The sequence below is a fragment of the Crocodylus siamensis genome, chromosome 2, assembly GCF_052110815.1.
Source record: "Crocodylus siamensis isolate JL-2025a chromosome 2, ASM5211081v1, whole genome shotgun sequence".
NCBI classification, from domain to species: Eukaryota; Metazoa; Chordata; order Crocodylia; family Crocodylidae; genus Crocodylus; species Crocodylus siamensis.
The window spans coordinates 266,556,895-266,575,144 of NC_143396.1; the positions used below are offsets into that span (position 1 = coordinate 266,556,895).

Sequence of the window (18,250 nt, forward strand, 5' to 3'; positions counted from 1 at the left end):
TGGTTTTGCCTAAATGTAAGCATAGGTAGAATTGGCCCAAGAATTCTAAGGCAAGTACACTGTGGACACATCTGCATAGCTGATACTAAGAGCAACTTCTCATCTGATTAGAAGACTGAGACTGTTTCCTGAGGCAGTACATTCATTCCTACATAACTCTAGATTGCTTGCTCCACTTCTAAGACTGGAAGTCAATACACTGGGATAATTCTACTGGATAGCGTAACAAGAAGGAACAAAGCAGAATTTTATTTTGTATGTACAACAGGGCAGAATCGTGCTGTAGGCCTTTGTGTTTCCTAAAATTAAAATAGAAAATTCCCCATTTAGAAAGGGCCTGAGTCTTCACTTAAATGGTTGCACACTGATTTCAGTAGTTAATCATGATTTGTGTCAGAAGTAAGCTCGTGTTTAGGGTTAGATGATTGGAGAAGTTGGGAGGTTTGGTGCTTTTAAAGATACGTTCTTCACATCTGAGTTCTTGTCTTTTTTTTCTCCCCAGGGTCTCTGCCTCTGCCTTGACTTCCAGTTTGACACAGTTGTCAAGGACAGACCCACAATTCTTAGCAAGCTTTTGCTTCTTCATTTTCTAAAGAGGGACATTCCAGCTTTGAGCTGGGAGTTCTTTGTGAATCGCTTTGAGACGCTTTCTCTGGAAGCACAGCTTCATCTGGACTGCAACAAAGAATTCCCTTTTCCAACAAGTAAGCAGAATCCAAAACACATCGCTTTTTCACCTTTGGCTGAATTCAGATACCTGCAGGAGGGAATGGGAGAAATGAAGGCTGCACCTGCTCTGGGGCTTAAACCAAGTTTGCTGAACTGATGTAGTCATTTTAAACTAAAAGAGGAAAACCCAGTCTTTGTGTGTTCTGATTGCCCAGTAGACATGTCCATTCTTCTTATATTGTGTTTACAGGTTTCAGTGCCATGTTCTGTTTTTGCTACAGCTTGGTTCTCTGACTTGGCTGAAATATGATTTGATTCTATGACTAATCAAGTTAGCCAGACTGGATTTTTGTGCAAGTTCTTGGCCCTCAGTGTAGATGGATCTTTAGTTTGTTGTTATTCATAAAGGCCTTAAACATGACTGGACCCTGTTATGCTGAGGACAGATTAGTCCCTTGTCCAGAAAATGTACATCCAAAAAACACAAATGGAAGAATAGGGACAATGATATAACATGGGAGGTTCAGGTGCTCAACTGTTAATTCCCAGGGTACCTGTAACAAATAGTTGTTAACAGATGAACTGCACATAAATTGTTTCCTTCTACAGTGCCTGTTAGGTGCCATCTCTTTCAATCCTCCAGTAGGCTAAGGAAAAATAATAAGGAACTTGTCTTTGGATGATTATTTTATATCTTATTTTATATAACAAAAAGTAAGGATATCTGGAAGCATTTAAAACACAAATGCAGCAAATGTCATCTGTTGCCCCTTCCCCATTACTTTCCCAAACATAAATGTAAAGAGTGTAGGGGATCTGAGTTTCTGCTTTTTTGGGTCACTCAAATTGTAAACATCTAAGTCTTGAATGTCTTGCGGACACCTGTACATCTCATCACTGATTCCATTATGGCCAATGGAATTCTGCTGGTGTAACTTCCCGGTGAGAAAGCATGCCGAAACAGTTTACAAAACTATGTGGAGGTCCAAATCCAATTAGATGTAGGCTATTTAGGGTTGGAATCTGATGCTAACAAAACTAGACTCCGAGTTTGGATTCAACAGGGCTGGACCTTCCTGATCTGTTCTCATGCACTTTCTGCCCTCTGAAATGGTTAAAGAATTGTGCCCTCTCCTAGCAAGAAATTCAGGGTTTAGATGGAAGAGTCTGGCTTGCCCCATCTTTGATATATAGGGAAGAAGCCAAGTTACCTTTTTTTAAACCTGTTTAAAATGTTTGGGATTATACAATTTAGGATTCACAAATGAGTTCCTTGCAAGTGGACCCCTTGCACCCATATGAAACCTTATTGACTTCAGTGGGGCTTGGGGCCCCCTGGCATGAGGCATTTTATAGAAGTAGGACCTAACTAAGCTGTGGAATGAATCCTAACTTGGTCAATTGCATTTGCAAAGCTATCACTGCTGTCCGGACAAATGTCGCCAACCTCAGTGATGCAGCAATGTGGAAGATCAAGAGGGCTCGTTTCGCACGCAATCGTCAGAAGAGTGTGCGTTCCCTGAGGGACAGTGTGAAGGGACCAGTGGAATCAAAGAGGGCGCTCTCCCTTCCAGAAACCTTAACCACCAAAATTCGTTGAGTATCCATTTATATTTTTGTGATAAGCCTGCATCTTCTCCCTTAAGACTGTATCCTGTTCCTGGGTACACACTGGAGCTTTCAGTATTCATCCAACTGCCACATGTTAGCAGGTTGGCATTTTGGACTGCCTCAAATCTTATTCAGATAGTTAGAAGTCAGTGGGCTTGTTCCAGGTTGGTAAAATGGAATTTAGGTGCTTAAGTCACACAAAATGATCCAGAGTAAGCCCTTATTCAGCAGCCACAAAGTCTTTTGGTACCTAAATTCATTCAGTGCCTACATTTTGGACTACAAAATAGGCTTTTAAGCATGATCTGTTAAGGGTGCTTTGACCATGCCTACCACATGTCAACAGTCTAGAGTTCAGCATAGGGTGCAGCTGCTCATGGTAGAGTCACTGCTATTCATCTTTTGCACACTGGCTTAATAGAGTACCTAATAAGATGGGAGACCTAGGTTTTGTTTTCTCCTCGTCCCGGAGAATGATCCAAATTTGACAGGGTTAGAAGCCTAGGATTTCTATACAGTGAATGTGGAGACTTAGGTATTTTCCAGGGCAATCCACATCATCTGATTGATCAGCAGAGAGGCATCTACACCTAACCAATCAAAATGTTAGGCACAAGAGAGTTTCTGAGTTCCCATTCTTTACTGGAAGGTAGGGATCTGATCTAGGGCAGCAAGGGGGACATTGCTGTCACCTTAGGAAGTAATGGTAAGGCCCACCTTTCACCCAGTAGACTGGAAGTGAGAGCACTTGCACAAAAACTCAAGAGACCAGAGTTTAGATCCTCTTTACACACAGATGATTCAGACCTACATTTCCCCACCTTCCAGGAGCATGCCCTAACCTCCAAGTTATGGTCAGGCTGTGTGGGTACTTTTTTGTCTTGTCTTGTTGAAGCTGGCTGACTGGGTAGTCAAGAGTGCAAGGTTCATGGGGCGAGAAGGAGAGCAAGCAAGAGGGAGCCTGCCTTTGTAGTGCAGTGTTAGGGGGCTCTGGTACAGTGATGGAGTCCTGGGGTCTGTCCCCTGCTGTGAGAAATGTTTATGCCATTTCCATTACACAGTGGTTAAAAAACAGAAATTACCCTGACAGCAAGGGTGAGAACCCTGGATGCCTCTCTCAGGGGAGTGTTCTCCTCACTGGTTTATAAAGTCATACTGCCTCTTACTTGCTGTCTCTCAGTGACCCTATGCATCTTGTACTTCTTTCAGCAAAACATCCATGCATCAACAAGAGGGGTAGAAGGTGCTCCCCAAACTATTCTTTACCTTGGTGGCTGGAGCATTGTCTTGGGAGCTGGGAGATGTGGGAGTGAATCATTTTGGACTCAGGAGGACACAGAACTTGGTCTCCCACTTTCTGGGGGAGCACCCCACCTGCCAAGCCAGGTGCCAAGCAAAATGTGGGCGTTGCCATTAATGCTGTTAGACCCTGCCCCTCCCGAGTGAACCCAGGCACATAATGTGCAGACTGCAGTCAGGCACCTAAGCTCAAGAGAGGGGCAGGTGAGAAACACCCTTGTGCTCTAGTGTTGCCTGTCAGCTAGCTCTAGGTGGCTCCCCACTTAGGCCTGCAACTTCTGAATTGCCCTTTGGCAGCTCCTAACTCTCCCCAGTGACAATATTATGGACCTAAGGGGCTAACCCTACATCTCCGAATCGCCCCTTGAGGCCAGGTTCCTTATTTCTAGGTGCTCTGGTGCCTGTGTTGGAGGTGCCAGGGGACCAATCTGGACTTTGCTCAGTGACTTTTGCCAAAAGCCTAGGCAGCTTTCCTGTTCTGTGCTATAGTTATTTTATTAATAGAAAGAAATGCTCTGAAGCAAAGCTCTATTAATACATATGGTGGGCTGTGGACTGAGATTTGTGCAAGAAGAGGTAGTTCCAGGAACATGAAATGTTGTTTTTCCAGCTTTTTAATATTAATATTTGTGTCATTTTATATAGCACTGTGCATGTGTTTAGATTATGCATACAACTAGAAATTCCTTGTTGCAGCTACTCTGTATTTGAAAATTTTCTTTTCAACATAGTAGTGCCCCCACAAAACATTTTTACTAACATCTTACCATAAGGTACTAGGTTCTAGAAAATCTTTTGGGCTGTGTGAATTGACAAACTACAAGAAAAGCAATAATAAAACCAAACGTTCCCTGCCTTTTTGGAGCACTTTACAAATGATAACTAGCCCTTTACTTAAAATATAATTCAGCAACAATTAACTCCCTCCACCCCCTCAAGGCCTAATAATAGTTCCTGTTAAATTAACAGAAATCCTGGGTACTAGTGAGCTACCATGATTAATAAGGTCATTTATTTTCTCTAAATATATTTTACTCACAGTGTTCTGTGAATCTTATATAACCCTTGTTGCTTAGCTCCTAGTTCTGCATGGGTCCTTCTTGCTTAAGGATTCTTGGATCAGCAAAATGGAGTAATAAAGAAAACAAGAGTTATGGAGTACAAAAAAAATTACAACTGCACAAAAACCAACTCTTCTAACGTATTGTATGGTAACAATGAATTATTAGATGCACTTGAACATGATATTGGATTAACCTCAGGTAGCCCTGAGTATATGCAAAAGCTGAAGTTGCTTTATTTCAATAGAGTTGTTCTTGTTTTTTAAGCTGTGAGCTTGACCAGGCATGAGCAGTCTGCCCCAGCCCTTGGCGGAACACCAGAGCAAACCCCAGGTGGGTATACTTCCTCTGTTGAAGTGGGGGATGCATAGCATAGGCAAGAAAAGAAAGGAGATAATACAGTATCTTGTATCATGCACTAGCTTATGAGAGAGGTTCTTTCCTAGCATGTTGAGTGGCTGAAGAAGGAACACATTTGATCTACAAGTGTCTGTACCTTATAACCACCCCCTATCTGCATCAACCTTTTGTCTCGTCTTATATATTTTTGTAGATTGTTTGGGATGGATTCGGTCCTTTTTATTTAAAGCCTTTATGGTGCCCACCGCTATCTGGTTCTGGTCAATGACTGAGGCTCTTAAATTGTTATTGTGATATAAATCAATAATAAATATTTGCTGAGGGTAGGCCAGGGTGCAACCACAGCAGTTAGAGAGACAAAAAGCCTCTTCATGTCTCTCTTGTTTATATCTGAAAACACAGTCAAAGCAGAACAGATGTATTGAAATAGCTTGGTTAAAAATTGTGGAAGGCTTTTCCAGCTTTAGGGATCTGGCAGGGGCAGGAAGCACAGCCTTCCAGTATCCGAACTCTTTGTAACCTTAGCTGTATGCAGATGATCCCAGTGACAAACCGAGACTGAGTAATCCATAACACACTGAAGCACTTTTCCACAGTCACCATCTGGTAGAAGTGTAATGAATGTATATACAACAGACAAATGACTGCATTTCTTGGGGTTACAAAAGGCTACATTCTCGTCACATGGGAAATGTCAGCTTCGCATTGCATTGGTGTCTGGTATTATAGTTTTATCCTGGGTCAGGTGCCATTTGCTGTTTTTCTTAAAGTCTCAGCTCCTGGACTTGGGTGATTATGTGATAATCTCAGGTTTCCTTTAAACAATGAGGAGCCTGACTCTGTGATTTAGTGAGGAGGGAGGGTACTGTACCAGGAGGAAGCGTACCCTGGATCCTGAGTTGTCCTCCCTGCCTATGCTCCCAGTGCTTTTATTGTATTTTGCATTGAATAGTCATTGGATAAAAATGCATGAACTGCACGGGAACTAGGAGTCAGAGCCCAGGTCTCCTTCCTTCCCAAAACTACTCTTGCATTTTCTTATTTTGGCCCAGGAACTCTTTCTTTCTTTGCTGCCCAGTAGAGGGTACTCTTCATCTTGCCTAGACCATGGTCTGGGGTTTAGAGAGCTGGGGAGCAGTGAGAGATGTGGGTTCCAACCCTTTCTGGGTGCAGGGAAGCCTAGAATCTGGTTCTCTTATTCCCTGGGTAAGATGTCCTTATGAATAACCCACTGGGCTAATGGTGGATGTAACATCCATTACATCATTTGGATGTGTTGCTCAGATGCAATCAGCTGGATTCCTTTCTGACATTGCCATGTAAGGGTTTTATCATTGGAAGAATAGGAGAGTGGACTAGGATCAGCAAATACCCACTGGGCTAACTGGGTTTCTCATTATCAGAATAGGAAAGATGAATATCAATGCAGGGGGGATTATTGGTCCCTTGAGGTAGAGATAGAGGTGGGGGGAGAAACACAGCACTGCCCCTTGAAAGAATAAGAGCTATAAATCTGTGGGAGGGAATTTGGATTACACTCCAAGGCAGGATGTTTAGTTTTCATGCTAGCTGAAGAAAACACTTAAAGGTGAGTTCAAATTTGGGGCTACATATCAGGGATTCCTCATCTTGTACAGATTTAAAACAAACCAACCAACTCATCCAGGTGTCCCAGTTACTGTTGCTTACTGATAAATCTTTATTGTGGCCTTTGTTACTAAGGAAGCAGCTATCCAGCTGATAGCAGGAATACAAAATAATTGAAGAGCTGTGGTAATTTATACTATTTTTGGCAATAGTCCATCATAATGGATGCTGCCAACAGAGAAAAATTAAAGAAATATAATATTTTTTTCGTGCTTCTGAGTGTATAACACTGACCCTGCAGAGTGAATGCTCAGAAAAAATTCCTTGGCAGTATCCATCAGCTCAGGTCATTAGAATCAAAGAATCTTAGAAAATTAGGGTTGGAAGGGACTTCAGGGGGTCATCTAGTTCAACCCCCTGCTCAAAGCAGGACCATCCCCGGGCTATATCATCACAGCCAAAGCTTTGTCTGGCCTGGTCTTAAAAACCTCTAAGGATGGAGATACCACAGCCTCTCTTACTGCAGACCCACTGCAAGACTGAAACTTTCCAGGTTTCTGAATGACATGGCTCAACGATGAAACTAAAACAGAATACATTTTTCCCAATTATTTACCTGCTTAATTGTAGGTGGAAGTTTTGGGATAGATTGGAATAGGTTTAGAGAGACATAACTGACATAAATGACTCACTGCAGAGGCATAGCAAGCTCTTGCAATGCCTGGGTAGGAGAGGGAAGGAGGATTATGCCGACCACTTGCTAGGGATGGACATTCAAAAAGTCTGAGCCTGAATTGATTCAACCTTTGCAAGTTAGTCTAACCTGCAATGCTTGAACCAGTTTGGAGGTGGATAGACATTCCCTTTTCATTCCAGAAATGCAGGCACATGCCTGCAGTGGCTCAGGCTAGAAGCCAGGGGGCACAACAGCAGCCCTCCCTTCCCTTCAATAAGCTGAGCCGAGACGGGGCATGGACAGGCCCCAGCTGGATGCTCTGATTAGGGAGGGGTCTCCCCTCTTTGCTGTAGATAACAGAGCATTGAGTTACACAGAAAGGAGTTACATAGGGAGCTGTTAGCATTTATCAGCTCATCAAACAAAACAAAAGCTTCTCTCATTAGTTCAAGCTCTTCTTAAACAACTTTTTCCAAGGAAGGAATTGAGGGACATTACCAACTACTTGTTGATTAGCTCCAAAGAGGCCTAAGCAGACACAGTCCTGGCTGTCTTTGTCCCATCTCCCACTGCATGGACCATAGCCAGCATGTGGTGTGCTAGCTAATGCTGAGAGGTGTCTATGTAAGGCTTCAGCAGGGAGTTGTGAGGGGGAGGGGTGGAGCAGGAGGAAGCCAGGCAGATCCCATTGTACGTGCAGTTTCTGCCGGAGCTCCAGCCAGGGAGCAGAGGGGCCAGCCCAACTCTCTGAAGCAGACAGTCCCTCCCAGCCCAGAGAGCGTGTTGGGATGCTGGGAGATTCTGATTTAACTTAAACCAGGAAGGGGTCTGGGACAGACATTGAATAAACCAGTTTGACCCAAATCAAACCTGATACTGTATTCAACCAGGTTTATCTCAAACTGGTTTCAGCCACTTTGAAACTGGTGTATGTGCACTGAACGTATGTTCTGTTACAGGTTTAAACCAGTTTCTGATCACTTAAACCACTGTATGTGTAATGTCTGCCCCTAGCCTGGAGGGCAGGCTGTGAAGGAGAGAGGAATAATTTTTTCTGTCCCTGCTTTTTGCAGGCTGCTGGCAGCTATTACTGCTGCAGCTCCTGTTATAGCATTGTGGGCTAAGGCTATTGCAACTTGGGGATAGGTACACCAAATACTGGCCATGGCAGCTTCATGCTGGGGCTTGCTGGGCACTCTCCTTTGCCCCTCCTCCGCCCCCTCTCCCCCAATCCTCCATATCTGTTACTAGGTGAGGAACTATACCTGCCTGGCTCCTATGACAAACTGCTCTGTCTCCCATGGCAAAGACTCCTGGTAGGGGAGGGGGAGAGGCTGACTTCTGCCCTTGTTGTCCCCCCAGTTACACTGTGGACTCATTCAGGTCCATGCTTCTAGATTTTAATTGTATGAAAAAATCACGTAGCATTTCAGAGATAAAAATACTAGGATTATACAGGGAATCACTATCATCATCACCATATTTCCCCCTAAAAGCTTCTGAATGAGAATTATGCCCTCTCGACAAAGTATTTGATAGAATTATATCCTTGCTATAAAATTCTATGGAAAGAGTATCAATCTAATTTTAATTCTACACATTTAAAGGTGGTCAAAATGCTTTCATGTGTACGTTTTTGATGAAAAATTGTTTCTGTAACAAAATGAAAATATACATGGAAAATTTTCATGTTGATCAAAATTTTTGTTTTTTCAATGAAAAGCTGGAAACCAAGTTTTTTTTCTTTTGAAGAAGGTAATTATGTCATCTTAATTCTGCTTCAGAACAGCTTTCTATTTTATCTTTGCTTTTGGCCTAAGACTTAGCATAATAATCAGTGGGCACAGTAATATAGGCTGTTAGTACTAATTAAAATTAATGATGGAATCACTGCTTTGTTGTTAAGTACCTTTTCTCTTGGTACAATCAACAAGGCCATTTTTAACTTTCTTCATCACTGATCATACATGAAATAAGGGATGTGCATTTTAATTATGCAGCACATTCTTATTTGAATTTCTTCTTAAAGAGAACATGTAGGAATTAGGGCTGTGCGAAACAGCACCCTTTTGTTTTGACTTCTGGTTCACTGTTTTGAAGGGACAGTGTTTTGTTTCATCATTTCATTTAGTTTCAAAGCACTGTTCCATTTAATTTTGTTGAAACTGTTTTGCTGTTTCGGTGCGTTTCGCCGTATCGCCTGTAGGCTATAATGGGGAATCATGAAGATGCCTATAACTTTATCATTTCTTGCCTGATTCAGATGAAAATTGCAGTGATGGTAGCTCCTTCTGAGGGCATGAAGCCTGCCAAGGAGATAGGTGTAGGGTTTTCTGGGAAACTGTACTTCAAGGTGCTGATAAGCAAAACTAGTGTCACTTGCCGGCAGTGGCAGCCCCTACCATCCTGCAGGCAGATCTGGCGGGTCCACACCCCTACGTGGGCTGTGGAGTTGTGCTGGACTTCTCCTGGGGGTGTGGGCCACCAGGTATGCTGGGTCTGACAGGAAGCTGCTGCTGCTGCTGCTGCTGCCTCCTGGGACCGGTGCGGGGCACAGCCTGCACCCAGCACTGGGAAGACTGGTGCTGCTGCTGGCCCCACTCCAGCAACACTGGGAGAGCAGGTTGAGCTCCATGGGCCTGGCAGAGCTGCTCAGAGCACAGCCCTGGCACTCCCCACCTCCCGCCAGCCTCATGGAGCTCAGCCTGGCAGTGGGAGGCGACAGGAGAGCCAGTGGCGGAGCCACTCAGAGTGCAGCCCTGGCCAGTGGCTCTCCCCCACTTCCTGCCACCAGGCTGAGCTCTGTGGGGCTGGTAGAGCCACTCAGAGCACCACCCAGTGGTGGGAGGTGGGGGAGACCCAGGGCTGTGCTCCAACTGGCTCCGCCTGTCTCCTGCCGCTGAGCTGAGCTCTGTGGGGCTGGCAGAGCCACTCAGAGTGCAGCCCAGGCTCTCCCTCAACCCCTGCCACCAGGCTGCTTCAAAACTCAAAATGTTTCAAAATCAAAATATTTCGAGTGCCTCATTTCATTTTGAAGCTGTTTCAAAGCATTTTGTTTCATTTCAATTCCACTGTTTCTAGCTTGAAACGCATCAAAACAGCTTCAAAATGAAACACTCATCAAAATTTTGCACAGCCCTAGTAGGAATTATAGACCCTAAAATGTTTTAAGTCATTATGTGTCTTTGCTAGTATTTATAAAAAGAACCGCCTTTCAGCTTCAGGAATTGATATTTGGTCTCTATAGGTCTCAAGGGATGTGTCTACACATTCATTAATGTATCGTAATTACAGTATATTAGGTTTAGTACTTATAATGACAGGTACTAAGTTAATGTGCTGTAACTGGTGCTACTGCGCATTAGCATAAATTAATGTTCTTTTTGTGATGTTAATGTGCAGTAGAGTAAATCTACTGCACGTTAGCACAGGTTTTGTCCACCGTGCTAACGTGCAGCAGAATTAGTCTACTGCTCTCGAACTGTCTTGTGTAGGAAAGTACTTACTTTCGGGGTTAACACTCAGGGTTAGTGGAAGCTGATCCTTCAGAAGCCAAATAAATGGACAGTAGCAGGTTAGAAATCAAAAGGATTAAACAAACTCTGTACATAAGAATATCTTTGAAAGCATGTTACATTATGAAAATGGAAAGAATGTTATAAATTACTATTTCTGCTTTTTGCTGCTTATTTACTTGTTATGCTTATTCAGCTTGCACAATGAAACTCAGCCGTCTCAGTCTCTGTCTTGATCCTAGACAGCTTTACTTCCAGATGACCATGGTCTGACCCAATAGATTCCTGTCTGGGTTGTGAGCACTGCAGAAAAATGATCATATCCAAACCTGTATAATTAAACAGTGAAAAGATTTGTATTATACACTAGCTTTCAAAAAACCTCTTATTTTATAATACCTACAGTTTGACTTCCATTATCTGGAAACATCCCTGCAAGACATGCTGTTTAGGCTGTTATTTAACAGCATGAAAGATAGCTACAGCCTCTTCATTCCTTTGAAAGATGGAGCTTGCCAGGGCAAAATTAAAATGCCACAATTTGGTCAGGTAAATTCCCTGTTCTTATGTGGAGAGAAGAATGCATCATGAATGCTAGAAGGAAAAATCTTTCATTCTTGACCTGATATGGGTTGATCAAATGCAAAATTTTGCTTCTTTCACATTCCCAATTACTTTTGAGCATTGTCCTCAGCTGATGTATTTTGGCTCTGTTCCATTGATGTCGGTGGATTGACATTACATTATATCAGCTGAGTACCACAGAATATGATTGTTCTTTCCCACACAAGTGGAAGCAGGGGTAACATTACTGAACTCAAGGGCGGTATATGAGGAGTGACAGGACAGTCCTACCCATAAGATCTGAGATGTTTGAGGAATTGAAAGTCTTTGCCTATCCAACTGAACAGAGAGTTAATTTCAAATACTATGGTATTCTTTGATCATTACAACCGATGCAACAGTAAAATACTGGCCTCTAAAAAGGCAGCTCCTATTAATTTCATGTGTACATACTTTGGCAGAAGTGGGATCAATTTTTGGGAAAGAAGCCTCCAGCCTGATTCACCACTATCTTGTGCCATGGTCATTTACACCATATCTTTCTTGTGCTGACAGGACAGCCCTCCCCAGAGAATGATAATACAATAAAGGACTTACTTCCAGAAGATGCTGGGATTGATCATCAGACTGTCCACCAGCTGATTACTGTGCTGATGAAGTTCATGGCAAAGGATGAGAGTAGTGCTGAGTCAGACATCAGCAGTGCAAAAGCCTTCAACACAGTCAAACGTCATTTGTATGTCTTGCTTGGCTATGATCAACAGGAAGGATGCTTCATGATTGCACCTCAGAAAATGCGCATTTCAACTTGTTTTAATGCATTTATCGCTGGAATAGCACAAGTAGGTGTGATTTATTCTCATTATAGATAGATGAAGCAAATACTTCACCTAGCCAGGTACCATTGGCTAAAATTATGACCAAGTGTCCGGTAATTCAAATTAATACTCCCTCCCATGTAGTAAATGGATGAACTGAAGAGACAGAAAAGTAAAGATGTTAGATTACACTTCAGAAAGCTCAGCCCAGTTATATAAAATGCCTTCTCTAGAGCTGTTGCTATGGAGAAAGAAAGATTTGGAAGCAAAGAAGCTGCAACTTAAAACGGTTGGGTCCTGGGCCATTTTGTACCATAAGGTTGTGTATAACATTGGCTTCCCCACACTTTACTTTCTTCACTGTCAAAATGGGAATGGCAATAATTTTCTGTGAGGCTTGAGAGGCTTCATGAATTTACGTGGCTAAACCACTTTGAGATGCTGAACATAAAGGGGACTCAGGTTAGGGATCCTGTATTTCAGTTTCTGCCTTTAGCATTAAAAGGTACTTGCTTATGGCTTTTTTGGTAGTTGTGATGAATATGCTGTAAGCGTGCCTTTACATGGAATTCATGAGCTATTTGATGCAGTGCTATGAGAAGAAAAGCTCGTGGAAGTTTGTCAGAAATGACATTTGTGTAACATCTAACTCAGAAATTCTTTATTTCCCCCGTCAGTGCTACAAATGATTGGAATAGAGGAATCTACTGGTTTATGAATTTTATCTGTCAGATGTTAGAATATTCAGCTTGAGAAAACATTGTTTCCAAATATTATTATTAATATTTAGCTTCCTATGCCAGAATATTCATATCAATATTTATGAATATTTGTAGCAGGACGCCAAGGTGCCTGCTACTTGGAGAGCTGGGATAACCCCTCAGGTGCCGGTTGCTGGGGCAACTAGAGACAGCCAGTGACCCACACCTGCTAGCGGTCAGGTGACCAGAAGGGGCAGGGCCTGGCTCCCATTTAAACCCCAGGGCTGAGGCCAGGCAGGCAGTTCCCTGCTGGCAAACCAGGGGGGAGGGAGCTCTGCCAAAGTGAGGAAAAGGAAGAGGCCTGAACGCCTGAACAATGTGATACTGGTGAGAGATGGAGAAACCTTGAAGTGGCTCGAATGTTGTTATAGCCCGATGGCTTAGATTTATGTTATAGCCAAGGGCCTTGTGTTTTGTTTACTGTTAAACCAGAGGTTTCGGTGAGACTATTAGGGGTTGGAGGAGGCCTCATAGAAGACCTGCAGCAGAGCGGGAAACCCCAGCCCCAGATGGTGGGCAGCAAGAAGCCCCGGAGAGTGGGCCATGATTGAGGAGCCCCAGAGGAGGGAGCAGTGACCAATGAAAGCCAAAAAGGCAACGCTGGGAGTGTGACAAACACGAACCCAGAAAGGACGCAGTATAGGGATAGTGCCGACTCTGAGCATCAGAAGGGTGCAGTACTGTGAGTGTGCCGGACCTGAGCATCAGGAAGGGCGTAGTATTGGGAGAGTGCCAACTCCAAGGCCTCAGTAAGGCTGAGCGAGACAAGGTCGCAGAGAACCTGAGCACCCAGGGAGGCGCAGTGAGAGAGACAGGGGCTGTGGAGAGCCCAAGTGATAAAGAAGTGTCGAGTGAGACCAAAGAATGTCTGGTACATCTGCGAGGCTTGGGGCGTGGTACAGGGGTGGTTGGAGCCACGTGTAGCCCATAAGGCCGGGGTGCATGGAACACCCATTATAGAGACAGGATGAGTAATAGCAGGAGAGCTGTGGCCAAGAGGATGAAAGGTAGCCTCCCTTTTATATATATATATATAACACCAACACGTGGCGGGCGAGATTCGAGGGTGCTTGTAGGCAGCTTGGCATGGTACAGAGGGCAACTAGGGGAGAGCACGGCGACCCTAGAATGCCCTCCAGTTATAATATTCATATCAATATTTCAACACCAAAATTGATATTGAAATCTTATTGCATTGATGTAATTATGTAAATTACAATCATTTTGGTGTTAGTCCACCAGGTGGCAGTGTTGTACAGTTTTCTTTGGAGGGAATAATGTAGCCTGGGTGATTCTTGATAGTACTAGCAAAGATCACACTGTAAATTAGGATTGATTAGTTCTCAGGTTGTATGACTATATTCCCAGGCTGAAAAACACTTGTAAAAAGTGGCTCTATTAGTCTTAAAGCCTCTCTGGATTACAGAATATAGTTCATTGAGGCATGTTGTAACATGGCTTGTTCTTGTTGGACCCAGGGATCAGACTCCAGGACCATATATATAACATCCTGAATACATGGGTGAGGAAATAAAGTGAGTTTCATTACCTGTATTCATGGGGTGCATCCCCATGAATGGGAATTTGTTTTCCCCAGGGACAACCAGCAGTGGCACATATTTGTGTGCGTGCTCTCTGGCACATGGCAAGTTGCCCTGAGTAAGGTAGGGGAGGCTGGGGCCTGCACCTGGACTGCCCTTGCAAGCCTTATCTGGGGTTGTGAGGGCCTCCTCAGGCTCCAGCGGGGGTGATCTGGGCATGGAGAGCTTGGCCGGCAGTCAGAGCATGGGTCTGGCTGGCCAGGCTCTGGTTTCACGCATGCTGTCGCCAAATGCACCATCTCGCTTTTTTGTGGCGCAGGTTTTTTGACATTGGAATCTGCCAGTGTAAAAAAACCCTCACTCTACTACAAATTAGCATGTAGTTTGTGGCACCACAGATGGGTCTGTGGCACTGCAAACCACACATGCACACTTGTCTGGATGTGCCCATAGAGTGTAAATGCTGGGGCAACAGAGAAATAAAGACCTGAACACAAAACCTCGCAGCAAAACCCCTAATCAGTCAGCTGTGAAAACTCAGACAGATGGAAAGGCACTTTGTACCTGAAAGCTTGTCCAGTATCTCTTCCAATTACACAGTTAGTCCAATAAAAGATGTCACACAAGCAAGCACAAAAACAAACCCTTGCCTCGTGTATATTTCCTGGAACGTCACTGCTACAACGACACTCTGACCCTACTATATTATTAACCATTTCTCAGAAATGCTTGCTGCTGTAAAATCATATAACATAGGACATTTGGATTGGACAACTAATTATGAGAGGCATATTTAAAAAAATCCCTGGATGGCAAGTCTGAATTGTAGTGTACATAAGGACTAGCCATAATACAAAATACATTGTGCTGGAATATCACTATATTAAAGCATAATTTGATCATTTCAGCACAAATAGGACCAATCTATGCTATATGCCTGTTAAGTAATCATGTATAAGATAGATCTGTATTTATAAGCATAGAATATAGCTCTCAATCTCCTTCCTGAGAGGACTAAGGCTTTCCCTGGATGGTTTCTTATTCACTGGAAAGGTCACTTTGTGTCTGAAAGCTTGTCCAACATCCCTCCAAACAATACAGTTGGCCTAATAAAAGATATAATTAAAAATCATTGCCCCTCATTAATGATGTGGTTAGGCTTCTGATGAAATTCTCAAAAGCACTAATGTGACTTCAGAGCCTACATCCATTTTTCAAAAGTGACTCAGAAGTCGATGGTTTTTGAATGATATAAATATTGTGATTTTTTAATTTTTGTTGAAAAAGGGTGCATCTACATGAGATGCTACGTTGCCATAGTGATGAGCTATGGTGACATAGCTTGTCCCTATGACGACGTAGCATTGGCATGCACTAACCACGATGCCGCTGCTACTGCACAGCAGGGTTGGAAATAACTCTCGTGCTGCCAGGACTGCACAGTACTGGGAGGTACTGCATAGCCATTCAGTACTTGCAGCAATTATTAAATGACTGCCCTGTACCAACTGTGCAGTGGAGCACACATGTAGACATGCACATAGCCTATTAAAGGAATCAGATGTGCTCATATCTTTCAGTACTAGGGCACTGTTTAGAAGATAAATTGTAAAACTTCTGTTGTTTACAGTTCCACAATTGTTATTTGTATGGCTCTGTGCTCCACTAAATGATTTTTTAATCTCAGTGCTCAATACAAAACATGATTTTTCCACTTCAACCACTTCTTGTAGAACCCCTGCTGATGATAATGGTTGTAACTAAAGATAGAATTTGATCCACATCCTAGTACGCTATTGTGCTATACATACCTTGCCCCTGCAACTTAACTGGTGATATATGAAAAGTTTTCCAAGTGTGTTTTGAAATGGTAAATAGCAAAGTGACAGCATTGTCACAAATGACTCAACAACAGAATACTACATAAAGAGCTAACCAACTGACAAGTTTCCTGAAAGTTTTCTAGTTGGTTATGAGAATTCCCTGTATATGCCTATTTCTCTTTACTTGAGCAATATCTAAACTGCTGCTAGATAGTTTGGCTATTAAGATGAGTGGGCCTGATTTTCATTTTGGTGAACTGAATTCTAAATTAATATTCCTTTTAGGTCATGGATTATAATATTAACCTGGGAAAACATCTCCTTCCATTAGTGGTTCAAGTGCTGAAGTACTGCACTTGTCCACAACTAAGACATTACTTCCAGCAGCCTCCTCGCTGTTCCCTCTGGTCTCTTAAACCTCATATTAGGCAGATGTGGTTAAAGGCATTGCTGGTCATCCTTTACAAGGTTAGTTGTTGTACCAGAATACTATCACCCTAAAATTCACACACTTTTTTTAATTTTATTTCTTCTTTCATTGTGTATACTGTGTGCATTTAACTTCAGTTTGTGTGTTAGCGTCACTGTTTCCACTGTCCAGCAATCAGCAACGTTTTCAGATTGCAGGTCAGAATGACCCAGCTCAGGTCAGAGGTATTTACATGGGTCTTTCTTAAGAGCATGGTGTAAAACTACAGATGCTGGAAGGAAGAAGGAAGAAGTTAGGAACATATGTAGTATGTTAAAAGTTTAAAAATTGGCTGAATTTTAAATTAATATGTTTGTTTGGATGATGTTCTGAGAGGAATTGTAAGGAATATAATCGCAGTGTAGTGTTTACATACTTGAGCTGGGATTGGACATATGGAACTTGATTCTTATGGTTAGATCTGACATAAGTAAAAATGGAGATGTCAGAAATATGACTGATCTGAACAATGAACTAGCAAATATTTTGCAAACAGGTATTGTGACCTCATGAAGTTTTTTAACAGGTGGGTTTACCATATAAAAACCAAACAAATAATATATTGCATTGTTCTTATAGGGAGTACTTTGGAAAGTCTTATGCAGACACCATTATTTTATAATCCATTGTTTACAAAGGTGAAAAATATTCTTGCCTTCTCCAGTGTATTAAGACATACATAAAGGCTACCATATAACCACATTATTGCTTTTTCTTGCTTATTGATTACATATTTATTCAAGAGGAAAAATTCATTTTTAAGACTGTATTTCTTTCTTTCATTCATTAACCAGTATCCCTACAGAGACTGTGAAGTCAGCAAGATTGTCCTGCATCTGATCCACATAACAGTCAACACTCTCAATGCACAGTACCACAGCTGCAAACCTCATGCGACTGCAGGGCCTTTGTACAGTGACAACAGTAACATAAGTCGATACAGTGAAAAGGAAAAAGGTATTTTAAGCATTTTACTTTCTATATTAGCCATTGATTTTATTAATTAAGTCTTGGGTTATATTGTTGTCATTAATTAAAAAGAAACACAGGGTAGACCAACAAGACTAGGAGTCAGTCTCCTGGATTCTCTTCGTGGGATTTGACCTTTCTATGCCACTGTCCACCAATTATGCAGTGATGCAAGGCTAGTATGAATATTAGTGTTTGAAAAGTAGTCTGTGTTATCCCAGAATGAGAACCAAATCAATTGCAAAGTTTACTGTATATATAATATACAGTGCAACTGAACATATATCATATATACATTTATTATAAGTCAATTTGGTCAAGTGTTGCTATCTTTTACTATCTATTAGCAACTTTGCTGATCTGATTTGGACCTTCCTTTTCAAACACACTTTCTGGTTTGCAGTAATCTCTATTTTTCCTGAAGACAAAAAATACAGGATGATAAATTTGTTTCTGGTTCACATTTATTTGACTTTTCTGCCCCACGTTTATCTGGTGTCACTTTAATTAAAATGAAAGTCTACAAG

General features: G+C 42.4%; 1 protein-coding gene across 4 annotated transcripts in view; it reads left to right on the forward strand.

The window, feature by feature from the left end:
• The window catches only part of UNC79 (unc-79 subunit of NALCN channel complex), a 189,973-nt gene that overhangs the window by 73,168 nt on the left and 98,555 nt on the right, over positions 1-18,250 (forward strand). For 2 of the 4 annotated variants that reach the window (XM_090034994.1, XM_090034993.1), the window contains exons 25-30: positions 503-704; positions 2,085-2,264; positions 4,908-4,973; positions 11,898-12,184; positions 16,571-16,753; positions 17,549-17,711. In XM_090034994.1, the coding sequence (XP_089891120.1) occupies positions 503-704; positions 2,085-2,264; positions 4,908-4,973; positions 11,898-12,184; positions 16,571-16,753; positions 17,549-17,711 (1,081 nt within the window). The remainder of the gene's footprint in view (positions 1-502; positions 705-2,084; positions 2,265-4,907; positions 4,974-11,897; positions 12,185-16,570; positions 16,754-17,548; positions 17,712-18,250) is intronic. The other 2 variants (XM_090034995.1, XM_090034996.1) reach the window with 1 other exon arrangement.